A 21,691-nucleotide genomic window follows, 5' to 3' on the forward strand; every position below is an offset into this window, starting at 1 on the left:
GGGGAGCATCTCAAACGGATTCTTGCGCTCTTGTCCATTGGGCCCCGCCCTAGGAGTCAGATCGGCGGCGTTGGACGGCCAGAACTTGAGCATGATCGTAGATGCCGACGATGACAGCGAACAGCGAGACTAACGAAGAGTGAACGATAGAGAGATAGGCTGTTGCAGTCGGAAACGTGCAGAGATAACTCGGAGTCGGGAGGGAGGAGAAAGACTGACTCCTATCGTCATCTGCCTTCCTTAAACATGCGCTCGCAAGTATATACCCGAGCCCTTCCTCCATCCCACTCCACACCAGCGGCTGTGATCTCGACTCCGGGGATGATGTTATTGTCAAGGGAACTAGCCCCGAACACGACATACTACCCATTCTTCGCGTCCACAACGTCTCGCGTGTCGCCCGCCACCCCTTCCTGCCCCTCCGTGGTCACAGCCTTTGCTGCGAGAGCCCGTGTCTGCACCTGTTCCTCCAAGTATTCCTTGCTCCACCGCAGCGCCCGGAGCACTCCCCCGATCAGTACCCCCAAAACCGTTGTGCGCCGGAATGCCGTCCAGGGCAATCGGTCTGCATCCCCGCATCCCAATGAGCACCCGACGTCCCAGGACTATTGTAAGAACACAGGAGGCACGTACACACAGCCCCGAAAAGCGTTCCCGTCCCAAGCCCGGCCGCCACCTCCCGGACGTCGTCGAGGCCCAGGCGGGTGCAGCCCTCCTCGATCGCGACCCAGGCCGCTGCTGTCAGCCCTAGCTTCGTTGCATCCGCGCCTGCTTCCTTCAGCCCTCCGAGAGTGACCCTGTAGTTTTTTGTCTTGTTGTACAGGTACCACCCGCGCACCGTTTTGGGCGTCCGGTGTGCGTTCTCGGCCAGAAACCTCAAGGACGCGGTTCGGGAGCCCCTGAAGAGACCGATCGTGACGCCTGTGAGAACAGCAGCGCCAGGCAAGAGATAGTATCGGCGGGGTATGTTTATGTGAACGACGGGTAGTTCATCGTGGTCGTCGGATGAGGACATGGCACTGGCACGGCCTGCGTCGCTGCCACCGCACTCATCCTCCCAATGACCTCACTATGCCTAATGCGGCAATGCGGCTATTCGGCGCATCCTTCCGAACAAGCGTACTCAACGCCAGACCCCACCTTGATGTTAACCTTATCATTGTCCACGAACCCCTCTGACAGATAAGTAGGACGCTCGAGCTTTCAATGCCGAGGAGAAACGAGCAGATATACACCGCTCACCACTGCGTCCGTGGACATCACTCGGACTAGCAGCTCGTGTACCACCACGCCAGTCAAGTCGAACCCCAAACCAGAATCGTATCCGGGAGATCTGGCGACGCGTAACGTTAAGCTCTCTTATCTATGACCCCAAGCCACACACGATAAAGCGTGAGAGAGACGGCCTCACTACTGAGATCCTTTAAGCATCTGTAGCACTATACAGACACGATCGCAGGGAATAGAACATTGGAGTGGGGCGCATCTTGACCCTCTATGGGTACGTATGCTCATGTAGGGCGGACGGAGCTTGTTGAGATTCGCTTCGAGGGAAGTTTGTTGACCGCTCAGAAGCCGATGCATCTGACCATTCATTGCAGTACTCGGCGGCAATGCGATCATTTGGAAAACCATCCACCCTTTGGCGGTCAGGACTACAAGTCGACCGTTTGAATCGCAGAAAACACAGCAGAAACCGTAGCTTGGGCTCGCACAGAGCTACTGGAAGATGATCCCGTTCGAAGGGGTGAGACGTCGGTGGTGGCGTCGTTGTGGGCAGTTTGTACGTGTATTCGTTTGCTTGCGAGGAGCAAATTTGTTTTCTCTGGTTTTCTCGCATTTGGTCGCTGTATGAAGCTGTTTGAGCCGTGGCTGAGAGTGCGCAAACAACCCAATGATCTCACCTCCCGCCATCATCGTGCGCCCCGCCGCCGCCGCCGTGTTCAGCATCCCATACGCCATGGCGCATAATGAGCAGACAGCCGCGCACGGGGGACGTGGCCTGTGCGTCGTTGGGAAGCTGCTGACATAAGCAAGTTGGACTTGCCCAGGGCTCCCGCGCTCCCTCCCGCCCATTCTCCCCGCCCCCCGTATTGCTTCTCCCTGTCTCCGCTGCCCTCCTAGCTATCCTTCTTGCCAGCGGATATCGCACGTGCATCATCCGGCGGACACGATGGCTCAGCAACCACCGCCGATGGGCGTAATACCACAGGAAATGATGCACGGACAACCTCCGACCCCTCAGCCCGTGAACTACTACTCCGATGCGAGTACTACAAACGATCTGACGGGTGGCCTCCCAATCAACCTCGACTCTCTACGCGATGGACCTCCCGGGAGCAAGCCGTTCTACCCGTACTCAACCTTAATTCGGTGCGCGTCGTCTTTCCGATGACGGACGCGAGATGAGCGTGCTCATGGGTTGTTGGTGTATTTCAGATATGCGATCAAGGGCTCTCCAAACCAGAAGCTACTGCTGGAAGATATATATTATGCGATCGAGTCACGAGTGCGTGTCTTGTCTGGTGTAATGCATATCGAGAGTGCCACTCACAACAAAGCAGTTCCCGTATTTCAGGACGGCGCCACCCGGATGGAAGGTGAGCTACAATCCTTTCTCTTCTTGACTTCCCGAGTGGATTCGGCTGGCTGCATCTCGTTTCGGGCTCAATCTTCACATACGTAAACCGAACCATTTATTGACTCTGCGTTCTCTGTAGAATTCCGTCCGTCACAATCTCTCTCTGAACCCTTGCTTTGAGAAAGTGCCCCGACCCCTTACGGACCGCGGCAAGGGTTCGTACTGGACTGTGAACGACAACGTAGACCCTCGAACAGGCGTCCACAGAATTCGGAAGAAGAAGGGGAAAGGTGCCTCCAAGGGCTCTCCCCCGCTCGACAGCCAGGACATCGACTACCACCCAGGCGCCGACCAGCAGTCGACGTTCGACCCCAGCAACCAGTTCGTGCCCCCGCCTCCGCAGATGGGCGCCCCTGGCGAGCCCGGACCCAGCCGCCCGGCCGCCCCCCCATTCCCACCCCCATACCCGTCGTACGTTCTCGCCGCGCTCCAGCATCTCGTCGACCAGCGCGAGGCTGACGGCTCTGCTAGCTTTGACCCGACGTTCCCGCCGCCGCCGATGATCATCTTCCGGCCGGACGAGCAGATCGAGGTCGACGAGCACGGGCAGGTCAACTGGCACGCGCAATGGCGGAAGGAGCTCGTGAACCTGCAGCAGGCGACGGAGGAGCAGGAGAAGGCCGGCGCGGACCAGGAGTGGTATCGCCATATGCTCATCCGCGTGCGCACGGCGATGATGGCGCCCCCGATGAACGTCGGTCCGACGGGCGAGCCGATCCCTCCTCCGCCGCACATGGCCGGACAGCCGCCAAACCCTGGTGAGGTGCCGATGCAGGTGCCAGTGCAGCAGGAGCAGTGATTGATGCGAGAGGGGTGGGGGGTTCTTGATTGGGACTTTGGGGACGAGGTTGTTCTCGTGGTTCGAGTGATGAGTGGGGTTCGATCGGTCTTGAAGGCTCTCCGTGTATCTTATTCCCAGTCCCCTTCTCTGTTATTAGTACCTTTGTACGCTTTCTTTCTGAAACTATGAATGGTATGCTTGCGTACGATGTCGTCGATGTTTGCCTCCTAGCCATCAAAGCAGTTGTACGACTGCTCGAGGACGGTACGTTCTAGCGCTAATTGCTCACGGCACCTGGTGCGCGCTGGTCACTATCCTCATGGTGTGACTATACGCGTCTTGTATAAGAACCCTCACCACGGCGTTCAGGACCCGTCAGACAACCTGGACGTCCACACGGGCCTCGAGGCTCGCCCATTATGTCGACGTCCCATGCGTACGAAGTTGCGCTTTTTGGCGAATTCTTCTCTCAGGACCTCGCAGGTCTGCCCGTACATTGCACCCAACAGACGAACGAACACCGACTAAAAATGCCTCACTCTAGCGGTCCTCAATCGCTTGACGCTCCATAGCGAATCCGCACACCAGATGCATGCGCGGGAGATTGTCTTCGAGCCGTTCGACGCGCAGAGCCAGCGGGACGCGGGCAGTGAGCCCATTCTCCTGCGTGCCCGGAAGGAGCTCCTCGACCCCGAGTCGAAATGGTGCGTGTCTCCAGCTTGTTGTATTTCCGGGTGAAGTTGATGCACGCCATGTCGCAGGATGATGTACTCGTACCTGAAGCCAGAGTCCCTCCGTGTGCACCCTGAGGCGACCGTGCGTCCCTGGGCGACCTGCCAGATCGTCGGGGACGCGCTCACGTTCGCGTCCGCACTAGGCTACGTGTATGTTCCAGAGCGTGGTTGCACTCCGAAAGCTCGTGCTGACGCCCTGTGCCATCGCTTGGCAGACGCCGTTCCCAGATATACAAGAGGGGATATGTCTTCAGGCGGGGGAACCTCGTCGTCCAGATGTTCCAGCAGGAAAACGTGAGTATCTCGACGCTTTGCGGCCCTACAGGGCGTCGTGCTTACGTGAATGCTGTGCGTTGTAGTCGGACCTGAAGACCGGGAAGCCGATCCCGGCGCACGTTGATACGCTCTGGGAGGTCGAGGTGAAGACGGCAGCTCCGGTTCGTAACTCGCAGGAGACGCCGCTCAGCCAATCGCTCGATGCCGTCCTCGAGGTGCAGCTGCTGATGAAGGGGTTGCTTGACCTGCGGCGGCAGGATGTCTGATATCGTTCGACCCTTCAAGCGGCCCAAGACCTACATGCTACTAGCCGCGAACACATCGCACGCATTGTGCTGGAGTCTTTGGACCCACTGTTGGACCAATCCATGTATGAAGCCAGGAGCCGCAATTTGCCTCACTCAAACCCCCGCTATCCGGCTTCTGGACTGCATTGGCGATCATTGCTTTGCAACTGACATTCGAGAAGCCTTACGTAGTAGACTGCTGGGTCAATTGGAGCAATAGCTCCTGCAGACTTGTATCAGTCACATAGCTAGCCGCCCCAGACCCCACATGTCAATTAGTCCTAAGAGCATCACTCCAAGGAGCACTGCTCCAGGTTCCACAACAACTCCAATCCGTTCAATTGGTGCAGTCATACGCATAGTCTCGCCCCGACGAGCGTGGAGCGGATTGCAAGAGCTTACATGAAGCAACGCTAGAAGTGTGCCTTCTGCATTGCTGTGACTGTCGGGCAGAGTCCTTCGTGCACTCAGCACTGGCTACTTGGAGCATTACTGCGCTGCCAGATGGATCAGAGAAATCCAAGTTATTCATCCAAGTATGCAATGATGTGTCTGAATGCTGGAGTAGACTAAGTGCATGAGCATATGGGTAGGTTGTAAGTGTGCTGCGTGCATGATGTTTGAACCGCTGAAGTAGTCTGATATATGGTTATAAGCAGGTTCTCATATGCTGGACAGGATAAGACATACCAAATTAGAGAATATATGTACAGCCGAGACCGATGTTCCTCCTTGAGAGCAAGAGGAGGCAAGGCTCGAACTCTCAATCCAGGCTGCTAACTACCGCCATCCTCTTCGTCCCCCGACTCGCCCCAATCGACCTGTTCCTCGTCTACACCCTCGGTGCCGCCCAGGACGCCGTCTTTCACCGGATCCCTCAGCGCGCCAGCCTCCCGCAGCTTCTGCAGCATCGCAGCCAGCTCCTCCGGGCTCCCCTCGTACTCGTCGTCCGTCTCGCCCTCCGCGTCGTCGTCACCCCACTCGTCCGCATCCACGTCGAAGGTCGAGCTAGGCGCGGCCGCCCCACTCTCCTCCTCGTCGCTCCCCGCATACCCCCCGAGGAGGTTCATCCCGTTGCGCTCCTCCTTGCTCGACCCGTCCGAGCCGTCGTCGCTGCCGTAGCCGCCGAGCAGGCCGCTGATCGCCTTCTGCGCCTGCTTGGGGTTCAGCCGCCGCCGTTTGGGCCGGGGCTCGTCCGCGGCGTCGTGCACGACCGCGCCCTTGTCGTCGACGATGATGCCCTGGAACGAGTCCTCTTCCCAGACGCTGATGGTTGGGAACTCGACGAAGTGCTTGTGCTTGAGGACGGCCCCGAGGGGTTTGCTGGAGTCCAGCTTGTAGAAGCCTTCCCGGAGGAGCCGCCCTGGCTGGGGAATGTGTGGGTTCGCGTTGAGGGCCGCCAGAGGGTCGAGGGAGGTGCTCATGACACATAGAGGAGGGGCGAAGGAATCTGGTACGTCCTCGTCCGGGAGGGCGAGGGCGAGCACCCATGGCGGGACGCCCTTCTCTTTCTTCGACTTATGTCTCTCCGCAACATGTGTTTGCAGCGCCGATAGCAGAGGGGTCTCGAGCGCAATGCGGTGCGCGAGGAGTGTGAACGGTGGGTCCGGCGGCTGCCCAAGGGGCGCGAGCGCGTTCCTCGGGGGGTGGAACCTGAACTCGACAGTGAGGAGGGCGGTTTTGTTCCTAGCGAAAACAGACACATCCGGACCGTCACACGCGCACACGAAAGACACAGAGACGAGATCGGTGCGCACTTGAAGTCCCACGTCGACTGGTTCAGCGTCCGCCTCTCCATCCCGCTCGGCAGGAACTCGATCTCGATGTCCCGGAAGTCGAGCTGCATCTTCAGCACGTCCCGCTTCGACGCGGGCTTCGCCTGTGCCCCGCCCCTTCCCCTCCCCCGTCCGCGTCCTCTCGCGTCTCTCCCGCCTCTCCCTGCCGGTCCGTTTGCCGACGCCGAGTACCCGCCCTGCACGATCTCTCTTCCTACCTCCCCGACCTTGCGGCCGACCTCCTCCAAGAACGTGTAGTCGTTCATGAGGGCCATGTATCCATATTGATTCATCGGCACGTACGCGGCCTTGTTGCGGATCCCAGAGCAACCATCGCCTAGTGTCTTGTGCTTCGTTGAGCAGGAGAGGGAGCATGTGCGGAGGTTGCAGCGCGGGCAGGTGTAGATGGCGGCGTTCGTTTGGCATATTACACAAATGGGAGACTGCCGCTGCAGGGCATCAGTAGAGCTTTCGGCATTAGGCACCTCAGGGGCGCTTTCGTCGAGCAAATCGTCCATCGTCAAATGATGGCGAAACGGAGCGAGACGAGGAGACGGGAGAGGAGCGCTGTTGAGCGCTTGGCGCTACAAAATCGCGAGACGCGACGCGTGCACCGCGTCACTAGTGCGGATGCGAGGATCGCGGAGAGGATGGTTTGACGATTCAAAGGCTTGCAAAGATACAAAGGTTGTGATACATCTAACTAGCACAGTACTAGTGTCTTATAACGACAAAAATATGGATACCAAGAGGTCAGCTTCCCAGACAGGTATCGGGGATTAGATATCGTCCATCCCCAGATCGATCTCCACCTTCTCACCGGGCTTGAAGGCGGGCAATCCTATGCAACAAGGAGAATCAACAGCGGCCGCAGAAAAAGAGACATATCCAAAGACGCACCTCGGTACGGGCAACTCGAGCACCGGAATGCGTCTCCCAAGTAGCAGTTTCCACAGCTGCTCGTCGCCTTGGGTGCTGCCGCCGCGGCAGCCACGAGACGCTCCTTCTCAGCCTGTGACACCTCGATGGCCTGCCCGTCGACCTTGCCGTCGAGCAGCACGACCTTGCTCTGCGCAAGTTCCTCTGCCTCCAGCTCCGCGAGCCCGCACGTGCAGTTCTTGCACGCCTTCTTCCGCCGGGGTGCACCGCGGACCGCAGGCTCGCACGCCGCTGGCCGCTCACGGTCCGCGGGGGTCAGAAGACTCTCCGCGTCGATGGTTGGCGTAGCGGGTGCGCTGAGCGTCCATAGCGCCTTCTTCGACGCCTTCTTCGCCGGGTCTGCCTTCCGCCGCAGGGGGAGTGCGGCGACGGAAGCGGTTTTGATGGAGGTAGATGCCCCTGTGGTGTGTGCGGGCTTTTGCGCGATGAGGGCGCCCTCCTGCGTCGCGCTGAGGACGGTAAAACCGGCGAGGGTGAGGTCAGAGGGAAGAGTGGGGAGGGAGGCGCCAAGGTTGAGGAGGTGGAGCGTGCCTAGCGGCTCGAGGCCCTTCAGCAGCTGCGCAAGGAGGTCGGATATCCTTGGCGCGAGGTTTTCGTACTCAGGCGGGGACAGTGAGACATGCACAGATGCGAACTTGGAGGGAGGGAGAGTTGTGGCTGGAAGCGATTGAGACCGTGCGGGCGTCTCAGGTAGCATTGATGTACACACCTCCGTCGAGCAACCTGTCGACCATATGCCTCTCAACCTCGCGCGAATCCGCCAAAGATGTGATCAAAGCCTGATACTTGCCATCCTGCGCAGTCGCGGGGGAGCCGATAGCGAGTGCAGGGCCTCTTGCGGGAACGGCGGCTGCGACGGCAGGCTTCTCCTGAGCCTGCACCTGGATCGTAACCTGCGAGGAGGTAGGGGCAGTGTATACTGCGGAAGGAGCCATCGCCAAACGAGGTGGAAGTCTGTAAGGACTGCGATGGACAACAGGCCGCTTTTGAGAGGAGAACAGAGGAGAGGAGACGTGTCTGAGTAAGCTTTGGGGAAGACCGAGGCCGTAAGCAGGATGTGAGTCGTTTTCAGAGGATGGCGACTTTCTTAGTAACTCCTTTGGCGCCTGCGCTCCTACCCAGTCATTTCAAGAGCATCGGCCCGGATGTCCCCGCACTGCCAGACGCCTTCGGCAGTACCTGCTCAAAGGGAAGAAAATACGGACGACAAGTTATTAGGCTGTCTCAACGACCTGGCGGCAACCGACTTCGGTCTGCTCGAGGTCCGGCACTAGGACTGCATGCGACATACTTCTCTCGCCATGCAGGAAGGTCGCCTACTATCAGCTCGGATGGACCTGACTTTAACTCTGAGACGACCGAGGCACTCAACCCACGCTATCATGGGACAATGTATTGTGCGTAGTGAGCCCTACAACTTCCACACCGAGTCTTTGTCGTATCCCAAATTCCCAAGCAACCCACCAACGTCCCCTTGAGAGAAGTTCCGACCAAATGGTCCCGCGATTGCTGCGACCATTCTTCACATCGCCGCCAAAGGTCAATATCAAACCACCACAGCAGATAGAAATGACGTACGGGTCGGGTCCGCAGACGAGAAATACGATCTTCCTTCCATCGCCAGCTTCCTGTGGTTTCGGCTTCGGCGAAGCGCTGAATAGGCTTCGCCACCAGCTTCTATGGCCGTCGCCCGAGTCCGTCGCACGTTCAATAGCTTCTCTTCCAATTCGGCCCACGGTCAACGAAGAGGAAGGCACTGCCGGATGCGCAGGACCATCGGGCGTGTCCACGAAGAGTGATAGCCTGAGCCTGTCGGGGTGCGCCTGGGAATAGGCTACTAGAGGGGCGAGCATCTCCGACGGGGGGAGCTCTGTCGGCCGACGGGAGGAGTGCAGCAGCGTGAAGCGCGTCTGCGTGTTCGGAGGGGATTGGCTGAGCAATTCCTTGTAGACGAGCTGGCAGAAGGGCGTTATCCCCGTGCCCCCTGAAATCTGACCGCGTGTCAGTTCGCGCACTCGAGCGCGAGAAGCCAAGCACGCACCATGACCACCTCGTCCCACTCGTCCGGTCTCCAGGCCCAGGTTTTGAGCGGACCGCGTATTTCTATCGTGTCGCCGGCCTTCTTGGAGTGCAGCCAGCGGCCCACTTCACCTTTCTCGTATTTCTTGACCCAGAACTTCATGCGCCCTTCACTGTCCATGCCTTCCAACGGCGTGAAGGGACGCTCGACCTGGATGTCGTCATCCTTGATGTAAACAGACCAGATGGGCTCAAAAGCAGCCTCGTTGAGGGAGGGTAATGAGTTCCGTGGAACAGCGAGTGTCATGAGGCGGGTGTTTGGGTCTGGACATGGTTCTGTGGAGGTGACGGTCACTGGTGTGAAGTGCGATGGAGAAAGCAGGGCGTTCCTCTTGGTGGGCGCAGCGCGAGAGGGATCCGGCCAGAGAAAGTAAGAGGCTACGAGGGCTCCGCTTCCAAGGCCGACTAGGAGAGCTGTGGAACGAGACTTTGATGTCAACGCTGGTGATTTCTCTGTCGACAACTGCCGCGAGAAGCCATATCTGTGTATCGGAGCAAGCACAGGGCGGTAGCGAGTAGGATGGGAGGCAGCCCGCAGCATCGCTATGACGTTGGCGTTGAGTGCCCGAAAGGGAACCGCGGTTGAGGCTGCAGCCAAACAGAGCCCAACAGACTTGTGGCGATCGCAGCAGGAGCGCTCGGACGCGAGGTTGGGTCTGGCAGCCGCTGCTGTTTCTCCTCCGCCCATCGACACCTCCGAGCCCACTGCCCGCGCCCGCGTGCACCGGCTCCTGCGCAGGCCGCACTACTGCCACATCCCTATTCTACTCCACTCCCTAATCATGGCCGACATTCCTTACGACTATAGATTTGTACCCACAGCTAACCACACTAATCTCTCCAACAGCGCCTTACCCGACGTCCGCTCTCTATCTCTACAGGCCTATCCGCCCCTCCAAAGACAGAGCAAATCCATAGTACATTTGGGCTACTCGGCGGGCGCACAGCGTTTTCCGCACATGGATTCAACTTTTGTTCCAACTTTGGAGTTCCGTGTCCCCCTACTGCCTCAGAATGTCCATCTGGTACCGGACTTCCAGCCAAGAGCCGTCACCGTCGCGTCAGACGTGTCTTCATGGCGTCGGACCCGCTATGACTACCACGGCACCGACCATCCCAAGAAGAAGGGTCTCCTCGGCGAGGGTGCGGCATCCGCTACACTCTCTTTTCCCCCCTCAGTTCCTCTGACTCTACCGACTGCCGTGCCTTTCCCCTCGCCTTCGCCTTTCGGACGTACGACACCAGTTTCTTCCGATGTTCATCTCCCAGAACGTCCCGCTACGCCATGCATGGAGGGGATTGTTTCTAATCTGGAGACACCAAGCATGCGATATGATGACATGTACCGCATGGGGTCTCCCAGTGATGAGGAGTTGGCCCATTCTCTTACATTCTATGGGCGGGACAGTCCCGACGTACGGGAGCTTGCTCTGTCCCCTGGTCCGCCATATCCTCCACCGGTCTTTGCACAGAACAGCCCTAACTTACTGGCACCATATTGCCCCGATAGCCCTAACAAGGATATGCACTCTGTGGATTTGGCCACTCTGCCGATGCATCCTTGGAGTCCTCCCTATTTGACCTTGCCTTCCCTCTCGGACGACAGTCTCTCCAGTCCTGAAAACAGCTTGCGGATGTCCGTCGACGATCCGTCTTTTGGTGACGAACTGCGCCTCTCCCTGTCGCCCCCTCCCTTCGCGTCGAAGATGGACTGTGATGAGCCTGGATCTCCTCCTATGTTCGGTATCATCGTCGATGTCAACATGCGCGAGCACGCCATGCAAGAACTGTCACCTGAGTTCTATGTCAATCCTGCGGACGTCATGGCCGGGTTCCTTAGATCAGCCAATCCCAGCCCCGAGCTCACGCCCAAGCTGGACGATGAGGACTGTGACATGGCGACACTGCTCCGCTCTGAGTCTGTCTGTGCCTTCGCGGAGCCTGCTGGGACCTCCACTGCGGCATCTACAAGACAAATGTCACCTGTTCCCGACTACGCTGCGGACTTTCCCGACGACGCTGTTATCCACCAGGACTTTCCAGACGAGGCTATATCAGCTATTGTCTCCGTATTGAAGTCTGCTACGACGTCTGCAACTGCTCAAGGGACATGCGCTGCCTCTCCGTCTGCTACAATCTCTCTGCCCTCGCAAGCGTTCACTCAGTCTAGCGAGGTCGTCGCACCTCGACCTGTATATGCGTCACCTGGCCACCACTATCCTGGCAGCGATCTGGGTATGCTTCGCTCTACTCTGGCTGACTCTTCTGGTGGGCTTGGTTTCCCTGGTCCCAACAACCCATCTGGCAGCAGGCTTCCCCTAGGGGAACTTCGCGTCCCTCAGCAGTACACAGCCCCAACTTACGTCCCCTACCCACCCGCAGCGTTCCCCGGTGCGCCCACGTATGCCTTCCCCTCAGCGCCGGTTCCCCAGCAAGGGCACGCTCAGTCCCAGTTCATGGACGTTCCGCAACCCGTGCTCAACGCGCACGTCGGCATCACCCTAGAGGAGCTCAGGCAGCGCGCAACGGAGTACAGAGCGCGCCACCCGAGCGCGGAGCTCGACAAGGCCTTCCTGCAGTCCTTTGCCGGCCGGCTTAGCTCGCGCGGCGAGCTGCTCGACGACTACCGGTGCTATGTCGTCGGGTGCGGGCAGCGCAACAAGCGGCGAGACCACATCCTCGTGCACGTCGGCTCGCACGTCGAGCATCGGCCGTGGGCGTGCCAGCACTGGTATGTTTGTCTCGCTTTCGAGTTCTTTTCGCTCTTCGTGGACTCATCCGCTTCGGGCCAGCGGGATGAAGTTCTTGCGGAAGAACGAGTGCAAGCGGCACGAGTCGAGCCACGAGGGCCGCAAGCCGTACTCGTGCGAGATCTGCGCCCCGTTCCAGGAGAGGAGCTTCGTGCGGCAGGACCTCCTCAAGCGGCACCTGCGTGTGTCGCACGGCGTGCATGGTACCGCCAGAAAGAAGTCGGCCAACAAGGGGGAGGATCAGGACTACTGGCCGTGATGGGGTCAGCTGTCAGGCGTTGGGATGGGGAGGGGGCTTCGTACGCCGGTGGGAGTTACAAGGTTCCGTGCCAGATGTATGTATTTGTACGTATCTTGTTAGAGAAGACAATAGCACCTATTCATCAACTGTATATCACTCGTACATTTCAGGCGCTTTGCAAAGCTCGTTTGGTTCAAAGGGCGCGATCAGCTCTTACAGTTCACTGCGACATGCGAGAAGACAGCTATCGTACACATCTGCACGGCGGTACAGTTCAGATGGAATCCGTGACGCCAACGTAGAGGGAGGCTCACCAACTCAAAATCCCGTCAGAAACGCAAAGTTAAAGCCCAAGAGTAGCTGTCGGCACAGCGCCCGCCGCTCCAAAACCCTCACTCCAGTCGTCCTCCTCAGCAATATTGGCGACTCCGGGGGCGGTGCCCGCGGGCTCGTGCGAGAACCGGAACATGCTCGCGGGCAGCGACTGCGTCGCGACGCCGCGGCTCGCGCTCCTCCTCAGCGGCTTGATCTGCCGCTTCGTCTTCTCGGCCTGCAGCTTCACCTGCTCCTCGCGCTTCTTGCGGATCGCCGAAGCGGTCGCGCCATCTTCGTCGTCGAGGCTCAGGTCGACGTCGGCGTCGTCGAGCAGCTCGACATCGACGTCGGCGTCCTCGTCCTCGTCCGGCCCTGTGCGTTTCGGGCGCTGCTGGGGGGAGGAGGGGACGGAGGACGAGCCCTTCTTGCTCTGGTTGGCGGCGCGTTGGCTGAAGATGTCGCGCATGGCGTCGTTGGCGGAGATGAAGGACGGCGTTTGGGTGAACGGGAGGCGCTTGTTCGCGGAGAAGGGGTCGACGGGGACAGAGACGGTGCGCTGGAAGCCTTCGGTCACGCCTGCAGGAGCGCGGGTGAGAGGCGGCGCGGCGCGTCTTTGTGGGACGGGAGGGGGACGTACTCTTTCGGACGCGCGAGGGGACGCTGCGGAGCCTCGCGAGGGTGTCCTCGTCGATGCTTCGGGGGACGTATCAGCAAGAATATCGCGGTACGCCAGCGAAGACGTACTAGTTAAAAGGCTGGGGCTCGCCCTGCGCGGTCGAAGTCGTAGCCTGCGCGGATGAGCTCCGTTAAGGGCTCGCTGGAGTAGTTCCACTAATGTGCGTACCATCTGGGATGTCACCCAAGCCGATGTGCCCTTGCAGTTTATGGCAGACGTGTAATGTGCTCAAGAAAAGTGGCAGGAATGGCGATGGGAGAAGCAAGGGGGGGGTGCTGCAGCAGCCTGCCTCGCGGAGGAGAGACGGCGGCCTTTGTGCGTGACCGTGAAAGGTTTGCACGTGAGGGGCCGTCATTGCGTCGGCGGCCGTCCTCTCGGAGCATACACAGCGGCTCCTCTCGTTCACGCCAGGCCTCGTCTCTCTCATCTCTACTTTGCTGGCCTGGGACTGAGTCTGATACCCTTACTATATACGCATCGCCGACAACAGTACTGGCGGCCATGGAGGTCCTTCGGCCGGACACCAGCATCCGGAATGAGGGCCGCTGTGCCATGCGCGGGTCTTGTGGACCCAAGGTCGTCTTCGGCAAGCCCCTGCCATGTCCTTACGACGGACCCCCGACAGAAGTATGCTTTGACTCTCTGTATGTGTTGTTGCTGGTGGAACTGATGCGTTGCTGCGGTAGGATGACGTTGACCGCGACCTCCTCGTCAACCTCTGCGGGGCGGACTTCGCCCAAGGACCAACCTGCTGCACAACTGACCAGCTCGAAACTCTGCGCGATAACCTTGGCCTTGCCGAGAACCTCATCTCTTCCTGTCCTGCGTGCCGCAACAACTTCCGCAAATTCTGGTGCTCCTTCACATGCTCGCCTGACCAGGCCTCCTTCATCAATATCACTTCTACCCAAATATCCCAGACGGGCAAGACCGCAGTGCAGACGGCGGATTTTTTCGTGTCGGAGGAGTTTGGAAATGGGTTTTATGATAGCTGCAAGGAGATCAAAATGGGCGCAACGAACGGGTACGCCATGGATCTCCTGGGTGGTGGCGCGAAAGACTACCATGAATTCTTCAAGTTCATGGGAGAGGAGAAGGATATGGGTAGCCCATTCACAATCAACTTCCCTCCTTCACCTCCTCCGCCCGAATTTTCCTCGCTCAACGCGACCGTGCGGAATTGCTACGACGGCGATTTGGGCAGCAGATGTACCTGCATTGACTGCGAACAAGTCTGCCAAGCACTCCCTCCAGTCTCTCCGCCGGGTGCCGAGTCAACATGCCATGTTGGTCCCTTCTCTTGCCTTTCCTTTGTCCTGCTGCTTGCGTATGCTGTCGCGGTCGTGTCGTTTATCCTTGGTTACGGTCTCGAAGTGACCCTCCGCCGACGACGCGAGAAGTCGTACGAGCGGGTCGCCCTGTCCACAGACGCGGACTCGCAACACCTTGTTTCCCCTCGGACCCATGCACGCGGACTCGTAGGCGCATCGTCACTTGCACAGTATCTCGACGGAGAGGACTCGACAGGCACACAGTCCGAGTCCCGTCGTTTGGGGCGCGGCGCGTCCCTCCTCGACCCCATCGAGACCGTCCAACCCCGTCACTATCGGCTGAACAACATTCTCCGTCGCTTCTTCTACAAGCTCGGCCTGTTCACGTCCACATACCCGTGGCTCAACTTCGCGCTCGTGTTCACGTTCATTGCGTTGTTGAACCTTGGCTGGAAGCGCTTTGACGTCGAGACGGACCCTGTGCGTCTCTGGGTTGCGCCGGATTCGGAGAGCAAACTGCAGAAGGAGTATTTCGACGAGCATTTTGGACCGTTCTACCGTGTCGAGCAAGTATTCGTCACCTCTGCGAACGCTCCCTCCCCGGAAGACAAGGACCCGGTGCTCTCCTGGGACCATCTGCAGTACTGGGCGGACGTGGAGGAGGACATCCGGAGTTTGCGCTCTACTCCCAACGGGTATACTCTGGACGATGTGTGTCTCAAGCCAGCAGGTCCAGATGGCTTCTGTGTTGTGCAATCTGTGATGGCATGGTTTGGGAACGACCTATATTCCTACGACCCGGACACCTGGGCGGACCGCCTGGTCAGCTGCGCCCAGCAGCCGGTCAACTGTCTTCCCGACTTCCAGCAGCCACTCGCGCCTCAAATGGTTTTGGGCGCCGTTCCCGAGGACGACAAGGGCAAGAAGCAATACTTGGACGCGAAGGCGTTGGTGGTCACATATGTAGTCCCGGATTCGTTGAACAAGACCGAGCAGGCGAAGGCGATGGAGTGGGAGTACGCTCTCCGCGGATACCTTGAGGACCTCGGCAACAAGGTTCCTGGAGAGGCTGGCCTTGAGATTGCCTGGTCCACGGGCATCTCGCTCGAGGAAGAGATCAATAAGAGCACGAACACGGACATCAAGATCGTCGTCCTCTCCTACCTCGCTATGTTCTTCTACGTCGCCCTGACCCTCGGCAACGGCTCCGGATTCCGCGACGAAGAGGGCCTCTGGACGTCCCTCCGGCAGTGGGCGACCAACTTCCCCAAGTTCTTCTCCCAGCCCTCCGCCTCGTCCGCCGTCTCGCTCGATTCCCGCCTCGCGCCCACGCTCTTCCCCCGCCTCCCCCGCTCGCCCTTCGTCGGCTCCAAGTTCACTCTGGGGCTTTTCGGCATCGCGCTCGTCGTCCTCTCCGTCTCGTCCTCCGTCGGGCTCTTCTCCATCCTAGGGGTTAAGTGCACGCTCATCATCGCCGAGGTCATCCCCTTCCTCGTGCTCGCCGTGGGCGTCGACAACGTCTTCATCCTCGTCCACGAGCTCGACCGCCAGAACCTCCTCCACGGCCCCAACGCCGGCCCCGCGTCCCTCACCCCAGTATGGGCGTACTCGGACCATACACCCATGAGCCCCACGCAGTCGCGCACGCGGTCCGGGCTCGAGTTCGAGCAGGACGGCGCCGAGCATGGACGCGACACGTCGCTCGACGTCGGGTCGGCCCCGCAGTACCTCGGGCCTGAGGAGAGGGTGGCAAGGACGCTGGCAAAGATGGGCCCGTCGATCCTGTTGAGCACGGTCACGGAGACGACGGCGTTCGCGCTGGGCGCGCTGGTGCCGATGCCGGCTGTGCGGAACTTTGCGCTGTATGCGGCGGGCAGCGTGTTTCTGAACGCGCTGCTGCAGGTGACGGTGTTCGTGAGTGCGCTCGTGGTGGACTTGAAGCGAGTTGAGGTATGTTATGACTAGTTAGCTTTAAGTCGTTCAATGGCTGACCGAGTACGTCCCCCAAGGCGAGCCGGGTGGATTGCTTCCCCTGTGTACGGCTACCTCCTCGGATTGCCCTCCTCGAGGCGCCACCATCGGGCAGCGGCCTTGGCTTCCTAGCCCGAGTCATCCGGAAATACTACGCTCCTCTTCTGCTCAAGCCATTGGCTAAGGGCGTGGTTCTTCTGACGTTTGGTGGTATGCTTGTTGCTTCCGTCATTTCCATCCAGCACATAAAGCTTGGATTCGACCAGCGCCTTGCATTCCCGTCGGATTCATACCTCATTCCGTACTTTGACAGCGTCGACGCATACCTGGACATCGGACCCCCTGTATACTTCGTCGTCCACGACGTCGACGTCACCCAGCGCCCGGGCCAGCAGCAGCTCTGCGGCCGCTTCACGACCTGTGCGCCGTTCTCCGTCGCCAGCACGCTCGAGCTCGAGCGCAACCGCACCGAAGTCTCGTACATCTCGCAGCCCGCCGCGTCTTGGATCGACGACTTCTTCAACTGGCTCGACCCGAACAAGGACAAGTGTTGCCGCGTCCGCAAGAACGACCCCTCGACGTTCTGCGACTCCGGCGAGTCCCCGCGCCGCTGCCACGTCTGCTACGAGGACCACGAGCCGGCGTGGAACATCACGATGAACGGCTTGCCGGAGGGCGACGAGTTCATGCTGTACCTCCGTCAGTGGCTTGTCTCGCCCACGAACGAAGACTGCTCTGTGGCGGGCAAGGCATCCTTTGGGGACGCTCTTGCGCTGTCCGAGGACGGCTCGGCGGTCGTCGCGTCGCACTTCCGCACGTTCCATAGCCCGCTCAAGTCTCAGGCGGACCTGATCAACTCGTTTGCCGCGGCGCAGCGCGTCGCGGATGACCTGAGTGCCGCCACCGGCGCGACAGTCTTCCCTTACTCGCTCCACTACGTCTTCTTCGACCAGTTCGCGCATATTATCCCCATTACCGAGCAGATCCTCGGCCTGGGTCTCGCTGCAGTGTTGCTCGTCACCGCGCTCCTGCTGGGCTCGTGGCGCACGGGCACGATCGTCACGAGCGTCGTCGCGCTCACGGTCGTGAACGTCGTGGGTGTCATGGGCATATGGGGAATCGACCTGAACGCGATCAGTCTGGTTAACCTGGTGATCTCGCTGGGCATTGCGGTGGAGTTCTGCGCGCACGTCGCGAGGGCGTTCATGAGCGCGGGCTCTGGGCTGCCCGTCGATCATCCTGCCGGCCAGAAGGAGCGCGACGAGCGGATGTGGCTCGCTCTCGTGGATGTTGGCCCTTCGGTGAGTCGTCCCATGCGCCGATGTCGTTCATTGCGGTACTAACTCAGGTTGTGCAGGTTTTGTCTGGGATCACGTTCACGAAGTTGATTGGGATGTGTGTCCTTGCTCTCACCCGCTCGAAGTTCTTGGAGGTGGGTCGAATTCTCTGGAATACGTAGCTGAGCGGAGCTGAAGTTTGTGTTTGCTAGATCTACTATTTCCGCATGTGGCTTAGCCTCATCATCTCTGGCGCGTTGCATGGGCTGGTTCTTCTCCCTGTTGTACTCAGTTTGGCTGGCGGTTCTGGCTTCCCCCAGCAAGAAGCCGACGAGGAGTGGATGTCTCATGCTATCCGCAACGATTACGAATATACGTAAGTGCAATATGACGGTTATCGTCGATGATCAGTACTGATCATCTTCCTCTGCGCAGGCCTTTTCTCGCTGATGACGACTCTAACATGAGTGATTGATCATACTTCACTAGATAATATGTACATTTAGCATAGCGCAAGGATATAGTGGACAATATCTTCACAATGAGATTTTTTGTACGAGCGACTACATAGACATAGAGCGAAGCGTATTCAGCAACAGAAGCGGTGATAGTCCCAAGATGCAGCTTCAGTCCCTGGGCGACCTGGATCTGCTATCCCGAATGTCGTCGCGACTGTAGCTTCGGCGAGCTCGACTGGGGGACCGAGAGCGGCTCCTGCTACGAGAGTAGGCAGACGAAGAGTAGTACGAGCGGGTAGGAGAGCGTGAGCGCGAGCGAGGCGTGAGGGAGCGAGTGCGTGACCGGCTCGATGCGACAGAGTAGCTCCTGGAGCGTCTACCGTAACCAGTTCCTCCGCGCTCGTAGCTTGGTGACCGTCTCCTGGGGGCAAGACGGTCTACGCCGCGGCGAGGGGGTGAGCGAGACCGTGTGCGGGAGCGGGAGTAGCGGCGGTATGGCGGCGGAGGAGGAGGTGGTCTGCGACCTGGGGGTAGGCGTCGGAAGTTGTCGTTGTAGCGTCCGCCAAAGCCACCACGACGCCCACCGCCGCGAGGAGGTGGAGAGCGCGAACGGGAGGGAGAGCGAGATATAGACTTCGGCCCACGACCGTAGCGGGGACGAGGTAGTGGGCGGGGTGACCGCGAACGGGACCGCGAGTGAGAGCGGACGGGAAGTTCGGAGAGCTCAACCTTTAGTATCGCGCCATCGAGCTGGCCACCATCCATGTGAGAGACAGCTTTGTGTGCGGATGCGGGGTCGAGGAACTCGAGGGCAGCCTTGCCTCTATTTTGCCCGGCTATGACGATGCGCGTCAAGACGGATACGAGATGCTCAGAATATGCATATACTCACATTTGCCGTACACGGGAAGGTCTACCTTGACTATCTCTCCGTAATATCCGAATATTGTCTGCAGGTGGGACTCGACGACATTGCGGGTGAGATTTGTGACAATGACTACTTTAGCATTCGAATTTGCTCGTGGCGACCCGTCCATGTCGACATCTTCATCCCTGAGAGGACGCGGGGAAAGAGACCTGCCGCGCGTAGACATGCCAATTTTAGCTGAGTACAGAACCAGATGAGGTGCAGTGGAAGGCAGTCGGCAGTCAGAACTGCGAGCAACTTGAAGTTCGAGCTCAGCGCGGACGGTGGGACCTGTGTCACACCAAGTCACACTCTAGCGTGTCACCTAAATCGGCGCTCAATCGGAGCTTGCCGATCCGAGATTTGTCTTACAGATCGAGACTTTCTGACCTCTCCCATAGAGGTGCATCTGAACACATTTTCATTCTTTACGCTCTTTGATACCATGTCGGATGCTGAAGGACCTTCTTCGCCACCAGCTACAAAGAACGCGACAAAACCGCGGAAGCGTTTTGTCGGTAGCAAGAACGCAACTCCTTCCAAGCTTGGATACACTCCTACTGTCGCAAACCAGATCCCACCAGATATCTTGAACGATGCACAACTGAACGCGGCGATCAAGAAACTGCCTTCGAACTACTCATTTGAGATTCACAAAACCATACATCATGTCCGCAAGAATAAGGCGAAAGTGGTTGCGCTGCAGATGCCCGAAGGTCTTCAAATGTTTGCATGCACCATCGCAGATATCATCGAGCGGTACGCAAACTCCCCTCAATTACTTCTTGCCACCCAGTCCGAGCTCTGAGTTCGCTATAGATTCACAAGCGCTTTGACTGTGATCATGGGAGACGTGACGTATGGTGCTTGTTGCATCGACGACTATACCGCCGTCGCTCTCGGCTGTGACATGCTTGTACACTATGGTCATAGTTGCCTCGGTGAGTACCGACATTCCTACATTCCCTGGAATATGCGCACTCATATCTGCCGAAGTCCCTATCGACCAAACCAACATCAAAACGCTATACGTCTTTGTGGAAATCTCAATAGATGCCTCGCATCTCGTACAGACCATTCGCTTGAACTTCCCCAACGAGCGCCAACGATTTCACCAATCATTACTCGACTCCGAAGAGCAATATGCAAGGCTACCTGCTGGACAGCAATTTGTTTCTGGAGGCCATTTGCGAATAGAAGCACCTACACCTACAGAAGACTCTGCCGCGGAATCTGGTGGTGCCGTCCCTGAATTCAAACATGAAGCTGCTCCGCATGAGTTGACACGGCTGGCCTTGGTCTCCACGATCCAGTTCGTCTCTGCGCTGTCGCACCTGAAAGACGAGCTGTCGATGGAATGCCTGGATGTTGACATCCCGAATCTGCCTGCCGGTCTCATCGAAGGTCCTCTAGACGGATCTAACGACTCCGGTCAGGTCTTAGGCAAGCCCCGCCTATGGACGGGTAAATACGACGTCTCAATACCTCGGTCGAAGCCACTATCTCCCGGTGAGATACTCGGATGCACCGCTCCTCAGTTGAACGACGTTGATGCACTTCTGTGAGTCCTTACGCCCTCAAATCATATCTACCTCCGCACTTACCTTCTTTTGCTAGATATCTCGGCGATGGACGGTTTCACCTCGAATCAATCATGATCGCGAACCCAACGGTCCCGGCGTTCCGCTACGACCCCTATTCCAAAAAGTTCACTCGCGAGCGTTACGACCACGTCGAGATGCGCACCGTCCGCGACGAGGCCGTCCAAATCGCCCGGCGCAGCATCGCCGCTTACCCCCACTCTCAGGCCCCGCCTGAGTCCCACCTACCCTCCCCTCCCCTCACGCCCGAGCCAACCGCCGCCTCTCGCTCACGCTCGCCAACGCCGTATCCCTCCGACGGTACCCCGATGTGGGGCGTCATCCTCGGCACACTCGGCCGCCAGGGCAGCTTCAAGCAGCTCCGGGCGATCACGCAGCAGCTCGCGGGCGCGCCCACGCCCATCCCATACATGCCGATCCTTCTCTCCGAACTGTCCCCGGCGAAGCTTGCACTCTTCAGCCAGCATATCGCCGCGTTCGTGCAGACGTCATGTCCGCGCCTGTCAATCGACTGGGGCTACGCGTTCGAGCGGCCGCTTCTGAACCCCTACGAGACCGCTGTCGCGGTGGGCAAGGCTGTCGGGTGGATGGCGGCCGGGGAGGGCGACGCGATGGAGAGGGCAAAGAGGGGCGGGACGTACCTGATGGATTTCTATTCAGCAGGCAGTCCGTGGGCCGTCGCGAGAACGAAGGCGACGTATCAAGATTGAGT

The 21,691-nt window shown here is 58.9% G+C and overlaps 9 protein-coding genes across 9 annotated transcripts; 5 read left to right on the forward strand and 4 right to left on the reverse strand.

Annotated features, from left to right (window-relative positions):
- Nucleotides 1–239: 239 nt before the first annotated feature.
- DICSQDRAFT_106134 (uncharacterized protein) lies at nucleotides 240–1,024 on the reverse strand. The gene is made up of 2 exons (XM_007365912.1): nucleotides 634–1,024; nucleotides 240–565 (listed from the first exon to the last, which is right to left on the reverse strand). The coding sequence occupies exons 1-2, from the start codon at nucleotides 1,013–1,015 to the stop codon at nucleotides 363–365; spliced, it is 585 nt and encodes a 194-aa protein (XP_007365974.1). The 5' UTR covers nucleotides 1,016–1,024; the 3' UTR covers nucleotides 240–362.
- Nucleotides 1,025–2,173: 1,149 nt separating this feature from the next.
- On the forward strand, nucleotides 2,174–3,440 carry DICSQDRAFT_61352 (uncharacterized protein; the record flags this gene model as incomplete). The annotated part of the gene is made up of 5 exons (XM_007365913.1): nucleotides 2,174–2,373; nucleotides 2,440–2,509; nucleotides 2,565–2,600; nucleotides 2,721–3,049; nucleotides 3,113–3,440. The coding sequence occupies 5 exons, from the start codon at nucleotides 2,174–2,176 to the stop codon at nucleotides 3,438–3,440; spliced, it is 963 nt and encodes a 320-aa protein (XP_007365975.1).
- Nucleotides 3,441–3,779: 339 nt separating this feature from the next.
- Nucleotides 3,780–4,976, forward strand: DICSQDRAFT_106140 (uncharacterized protein). Its single transcript, XM_007365914.1, has 5 exons — nucleotides 3,780–3,905; nucleotides 3,967–4,126; nucleotides 4,184–4,306; nucleotides 4,372–4,450; nucleotides 4,516–4,976. Exons 1-5 carry the CDS (start codon nucleotides 3,842–3,844, stop codon nucleotides 4,696–4,698), a joined length of 609 nt encoding a protein of 202 aa, XP_007365976.1. The 5' UTR covers nucleotides 3,780–3,841; the 3' UTR covers nucleotides 4,699–4,976.
- Nucleotides 4,977–5,323: 347 nt separating this feature from the next.
- DICSQDRAFT_106143 (uncharacterized protein) lies at nucleotides 5,324–7,012 on the reverse strand (the record flags this gene model as incomplete). Its single annotated transcript, XM_007365915.1, has 3 exons — nucleotides 5,324–5,357; nucleotides 5,410–6,405; nucleotides 6,477–7,012. 2 exons carry the CDS (start codon nucleotides 7,010–7,012, stop codon nucleotides 5,496–5,498), a joined length of 1,446 nt encoding a protein of 481 aa, XP_007365977.1. The 3' UTR covers nucleotides 5,324–5,357; nucleotides 5,410–5,495.
- A 126-nt stretch (nucleotides 7,013–7,138) lies between these two features.
- DICSQDRAFT_136722 (uncharacterized protein) lies at nucleotides 7,139–8,435 on the reverse strand. The gene is made up of 3 exons (XM_007365916.1): nucleotides 8,143–8,435; nucleotides 7,395–8,090; nucleotides 7,139–7,335 (listed from the first exon to the last, which is right to left on the reverse strand). The coding sequence occupies exons 1-3, from the start codon at nucleotides 8,366–8,368 to the stop codon at nucleotides 7,274–7,276; spliced, it is 984 nt and encodes a 327-aa protein (XP_007365978.1). The 5' UTR covers nucleotides 8,369–8,435; the 3' UTR covers nucleotides 7,139–7,273.
- Nucleotides 8,436–8,823: 388 nt separating this feature from the next.
- On the reverse strand, nucleotides 8,824–10,053 carry DICSQDRAFT_106148 (ferredoxin reductase-like protein; the record flags this gene model as incomplete). The annotated part of the gene is made up of 3 exons (XM_007365917.1): nucleotides 8,824–8,953; nucleotides 9,012–9,424; nucleotides 9,475–10,053. The coding sequence occupies 3 exons, from the start codon at nucleotides 10,051–10,053 to the stop codon at nucleotides 8,845–8,847; spliced, it is 1,101 nt and encodes a 366-aa protein (XP_007365979.1). The 3' UTR covers nucleotides 8,824–8,844.
- Nucleotides 10,054–11,239: 1,186 nt separating this feature from the next.
- Nucleotides 11,240–12,521, forward strand: DICSQDRAFT_29844 (uncharacterized protein; the record flags this gene model as incomplete). Its single annotated transcript, XM_007365918.2, has 4 exons — nucleotides 11,240–11,430; nucleotides 11,485–11,712; nucleotides 11,824–12,243; nucleotides 12,305–12,521. Coding segments are annotated over 4 exons (1,056 nt in total), but the record flags the coding sequence as incomplete, so codon positions are not given.
- A 1,378-nt stretch (nucleotides 12,522–13,899) lies between these two features.
- DICSQDRAFT_106153 (multidrug efflux transporter AcrB transmembrane domain-containing protein) lies at nucleotides 13,900–19,613 on the forward strand. The gene is made up of 7 exons (XM_007365919.1): nucleotides 13,900–14,121; nucleotides 14,181–16,715; nucleotides 16,775–18,037; nucleotides 18,094–18,168; nucleotides 18,226–18,389; nucleotides 18,449–19,307; nucleotides 19,364–19,613. The coding sequence occupies exons 1-6, from the start codon at nucleotides 13,996–13,998 to the stop codon at nucleotides 18,486–18,488; spliced, it is 4,203 nt and encodes a 1,400-aa protein (XP_007365981.1). The 5' UTR covers nucleotides 13,900–13,995; the 3' UTR covers nucleotides 18,489–19,307; nucleotides 19,364–19,613.
- A 210-nt stretch (nucleotides 19,614–19,823) lies between these two features.
- On the forward strand, nucleotides 19,824–21,689 carry DICSQDRAFT_60750 (Diphthamide synthesis; the record flags this gene model as incomplete). The annotated part of the gene is made up of 4 exons (XM_007365920.1): nucleotides 19,824–20,137; nucleotides 20,198–20,319; nucleotides 20,375–20,939; nucleotides 20,996–21,689. The coding sequence occupies 4 exons, from the start codon at nucleotides 19,824–19,826 to the stop codon at nucleotides 21,687–21,689; spliced, it is 1,695 nt and encodes a 564-aa protein (XP_007365982.1).
- Nucleotides 21,690–21,691: the final 2 nt, after the last annotated feature.

This window comes from Dichomitus squalens, assembly GCF_000275845.1.
Source record: "Dichomitus squalens LYAD-421 SS1 unplaced genomic scaffold DICSQscaffold_15, whole genome shotgun sequence".
Lineage (NCBI taxonomy): Eukaryota > Fungi > Basidiomycota > Agaricomycetes > Polyporales > Polyporaceae > Dichomitus > Dichomitus squalens.